The 4,654-nt window shown below is 43.2% G+C and overlaps 1 protein-coding gene across 1 annotated transcript in view; it reads right to left on the reverse strand.

Annotated features, from left to right (window-relative positions):
• The window catches only part of CTPS2 (CTP synthase 2), a 79,611-nt gene that overhangs the window by 37,252 nt on the left and 37,705 nt on the right, over positions 1-4,654 (reverse strand). Inside the window, exon 9 of the mRNA XM_015567618.1 lies at positions 2,657-2,789. Within this exon, the coding sequence (XP_015423104.1) occupies positions 2,657-2,789 (133 nt within the window). The remainder of the gene's footprint in view (positions 1-2,656; positions 2,790-4,654) is intronic.

The raw sequence follows: 4,654 nt of genomic DNA on the forward strand, positions 1-4,654 counted from the left end.
TCCTCGAGCGCCAGACGCTGCGTTTCGCTGTACAGCTCAGCCAGGTTGGGCGGCCCGCGCACAGCGACAGGCAGGCGGCTGGCAGCTGGTCCAGTCCCTCTGGCAACAAAGCCATGGAAGCGCTCAGGCCCTACGGAGCTCCTTTTTGCTCTTTATATAAAAGTTTTACCATATAAATCATGATGATAAGGCTTTCTTGAAGTATGATATACCCATGCAGAATTATCATTAAATATAAACATTTCTATATAGAGAAAAGTCTAGAAAGATATGCATTAAACTGGGAATGAGAGGTACAGAGAAAAGTGGGATGTCAGGGAAGTGAAATCTTTCGCTTTCTGCATTTTACATGAACCTTTTTAAATTTTTCTACACTGAACAGGTACTTCTATATCTCACAACCACAAAAATTATACGCAAGCTCAGCCAGCGTGGCTCAATTGTTGAGCGTTGACCTATGAACCACGAGGTCATGGTTCAATTCCAGGTCAGGGTGTATGTCCGGGTTGTGGGCTCCATCCCCAGTAGGGATGACCTATGGACCACGAGGTCACGGTTCAATTCCGGGTTGTGGGCTCCAGCCCCAGTAGGGGTCAGGAGGCAACCGACCAATCGGAGAGCTTAACCGCGCCATCTTTGGCTAAGCTCGGCTATCTCCCGCTTGGCCAATCTTTAAACCCAACCAACTGATTTTTTTTTCATTTCTTTTTTTTAAACAAGACGAAAAAGCCTTGCCGAAGCAAGGCCGCCAAAAATTTTGTCAGCTCTCTCCTGGAGGATAGCGAGAGGAAGAGGAGGAGAAAGATACTGACCGCTTTTTGAAACTCACCCCTCGGGTAAAAGCAACTCCTATTACGGTGTGATGGTGGTTACTTTATGTTAAAATTCAGTGCTGGAATAAAAACTTTCAGGTTACTCTCTAAATAGCAGTCCAATTTTCAGGAATCAAATTTAAGAAAACTTTTAAATTTGTCCTTTTTAACCTCAGATTGTCATTTTCCCCGTCAGCCTGATTTACGTAATATGCAAATTTACCTTCGCTTTTCGTAGAATAAGCTGCCCACAAAAACCTTGTCTAGGAAATAATTCTTTTAAAAAAAGTTTTGCTTTTTTAAAAAAATTGCTGATAGTATTACAGATACCTCCCTGTTCTACCGCGCTTCTTCCCCTAACGAGGTCTTATGCACTCTAGTGCCGGTGTTAAAACATTAAACTAGCACTTCTATTTCCTGTGACTAAAAACGTTAAGACACGTTACTTCAAGAGTTCCCACTACGCCGAAACCGGTTTGGCTCAGTGGATAGAGCGTCGGCCTGCGGACTGAAGGGTCCCCGGTTCGATTCCGGTCAAGGGCATGTACCTGGGTTGCGGGCACATCCCCAGTGGGAGGTGTGCAGGAGGCAGCTGATCGATGTCTCTCTCTCATCGATGTTTCTGACTCTCTATCTCTCTCCCTTCCTCCAAATCACAGAATTGGGGTGGATCATGGGGGGATGAGGCAGTACATTATCAATATAAATATTTTTTAAAAATAGGGCTCTACTCTCAAGGAACTAAAGTTTCTTGGAGAAAAGTCGTGTATATAAATGATAGAAGAAAATGAACATAAATAAGGAAGAGAGAAGTACTGAATTGGGATTGCTAGAGAAGTAGCTGGTATCCATCTCCTTGGTGATGAAAGGAGTTTTAAATCTATGCCATGGTCACTGATTATGATGGGTTATCTACTCTGGTCTGTGGCCTGTTGAGAAGATTCAGTGACTTCTGTTAAAACCCAGCCCAGAGGTGGTTAAACAGTAAGACTCAGAGAAGTCCTGCAGGTAGGAACAGGGCACCTACCAGCCAGGTGGGAAAAGAAAGGAATGACTGCCCTACCCAGCTTGGCTCAGTGGACAGAGCATCAGCCTAGGCCTATGGTCCGAAGGGTTTTGATTCTGGTCAAGGGCATGTACCTCGATTGCAGGTTCCTCCCCAGCCCTGGCCCTGGTCGGGGCACGTGCAGGAGGCAACCCACCACTGTGTTTCTCTCACAGCGATGTTTCTCTGTCTTTCCCTCTCTCTTCCACAATAAAAACATATCCTCGGGTAAGAATTCTAAAAAATATACAACTTTGGGACCACAGAGAAAAAAGAGTTCCCACTGGAAAAGAAAAAGAGTGGACTGAAGGCCACAAAATACTTAATATGAAAAATTTGCCTATAGAATATATAGACCTGGGGTGGGCAACCCCTCTGTTTGCCAGATATCACTCCTACAAGTTAGAAAAGGCAATATAGCATTTTTAAAATCTGGACTCTATTTCAATTGCTAAAGGGGAAAAAAAGTTCTTATTTTCCTGTTAGGCAAATATAATGTACTTACATGAGCATGAAGTATATATGGCCCTGGATGTGCAAAGCCTAATTTCAGGAACTGTGCCTTAAACCTGTATGCTCAATAAAGTTAACATGACTATCAGTGGAAAGGCCTGCTTACAAGGCTGGCCCTTGGCTGGCATCTGGAAACTTGGACTTGGGGGTCCTTCAACACAATCAACCTCTTTGATGAGATCGGTGCGTTCAGGTAATTTGGCCATAGACACAGTCTACCTCTCTGAAGCACAAGCTATATCAGAGTGAATGACTGAAATATCCAGACGACCGGGCCGTGACTCACCATCAGATTCAACTTGTGGTTGATGGCCAAGGCTGAGTGTTCCAGAGCCTTAAACACAGAGGCATAGCAGTCCCTCAGCTTGGTGTATTTGCCGACCAGGGCTATGGAGCACGTTTTCTGTAGCCTTTCATACCTGGGAGAGAGGACAAGCTTAAGGTTATATGCATGTATCTTATCTCCATTCCCCTTTGCAAATTCAGACCTTTACCTTCTCCCCTTTTATGTTTTTGTTGTCGCAGAGTATCCTGATTTATGCTGAGAGCTCATTTCCGAATTGCAGTAGCTATTGTCTTCTTCTATCTTTTTTAATGTTTTTTCCTTCTCTAACCTTTATGTGATATTTAAAAAATGGAAAGCTTCACAAATTTGCATGTCATCCTTGCTCAGGGGCCATGCTAATATTCTCTGTATCACTCCAATTTTTGTAGTATGTATACTGCCAAAGCGAGCACCCAAGGCGCTTTTCAAAATCTGAGGCGCAGACAAGCCTTGAACTTGATGTACTTGATTCAAATCTCTACCCTACCCCCAAGGAACTCAAACCTGTAGGCAGATTTCAAAATCATAAGAAATCCCCACGTTGTTTTATATAAGCAAGCACAAATATAAATCAGAGAGAAAGTTAAAAGCATTAAAAATACAAAAAGGCTGTCCCCATCTTATAAACATGAGCTGTCCTTGAATTCATTTATAAGGAGACATTGTACTAAAAACTGCATTCTCTGTCAATAGGAAACATTCCAATATCAACATTGTAAGGTGACATTATATAAGAAAACACATTTTAAGTGTCTACATTAAAAATTGCTACACCTATATAATTTTATTAACCAATGTCACCCCAATAAATTCAATAAAAACTTTTTTTAAATTGCTACATTCCCAGCTGGCCCACAAAAGCCAGGTTATTCATGGCATGCCTGAAAAAAATGGTGCTAAGAGAACCATTTAAAATGTTACAAGGCATTTAGATCAATTTTATGAGGAAATTCCATTCTACATAAGATGCTTAATCACATTTTGCCATTAGATGCACAATCTTTATACCGTTGCTTTTGTCAGGAAATCTGTTCAAAGAACATGAGAGATGGCTGGTCTGATACTAAGTAGGTAGAAATGTCATCTTGGGGCTGAAGATATTTTAGGGCTTGGAAGCAAACCCTCCAACACCTAAGAACAGAAATGTTACATGATGAGGAATATTCCTCATTCAGATTAACATCTGCAAGGAGTACAAAAGCAACATGATGGCAAACAGGCTAGAAGGAGAAAAATACACAGGAAGCAAAGAAGTCAAAACTGGCAGGAAAGGTGACTTTCTAGGAAGGTGATTAAAGTACCTGAGAGAAGGCTGCTAAACTTTCCATTTGCTACTTAATTTTTTAAAAATATATTTTTATTGATTTCGGAGAGGAAGGGAAATCAGAAACATCAATGGGGAGAACTGATTGGCTGCCTCCCACACGCCCCCTACTGGGGATCAAGCCTGAAACCAGGGATCAATTCCCTGACTGGGAATTGACCGCGGGACCTCTTGGTCCAGGGAGGACACTCAGTCCATTGAGCCACCATAGCCCGGCTCACTTGCTACTTAATTTTATGTTGCTCTGGAGATTCCACAGCTGCCCAGCTCTACATAAAGGACGCAGGTAGCAAAGCTAGTTGGTATCAAGCCAAGATTCCAAGAGACAGCAGAGGTAAGTACTTCCTGTCCCAATGTTTGGCCCATAGGAACTGGGGATCACAACACATTTGAGCACAACAGCTTGGCTGAGCCCTCACCCCCATTCTCACTCCTACATTGAGGGAGGGACATCAACTCTGCTCCCTGGAAGGAAGCAGAATTAGAGTCAACACTACCAGTTTCTCCTTCCACTTACTCATGTCTGGTCTTCCTAGGGGAAGAGGAGCCACTCGGCAGCCAGGTGGGATAGGTAAGTCCACACCAACCAGGGAGGAGGGCCACTGTCCAGGAAGGTATCCTGGGCCCACACTTCT

This window comes from Myotis davidii, unplaced genomic scaffold (assembly GCF_000327345.1).
Source record: "Myotis davidii unplaced genomic scaffold, ASM32734v1 scaffold604, whole genome shotgun sequence".
Lineage (NCBI taxonomy): Eukaryota > Metazoa > Chordata > Mammalia > Chiroptera > Vespertilionidae > Myotis > Myotis davidii.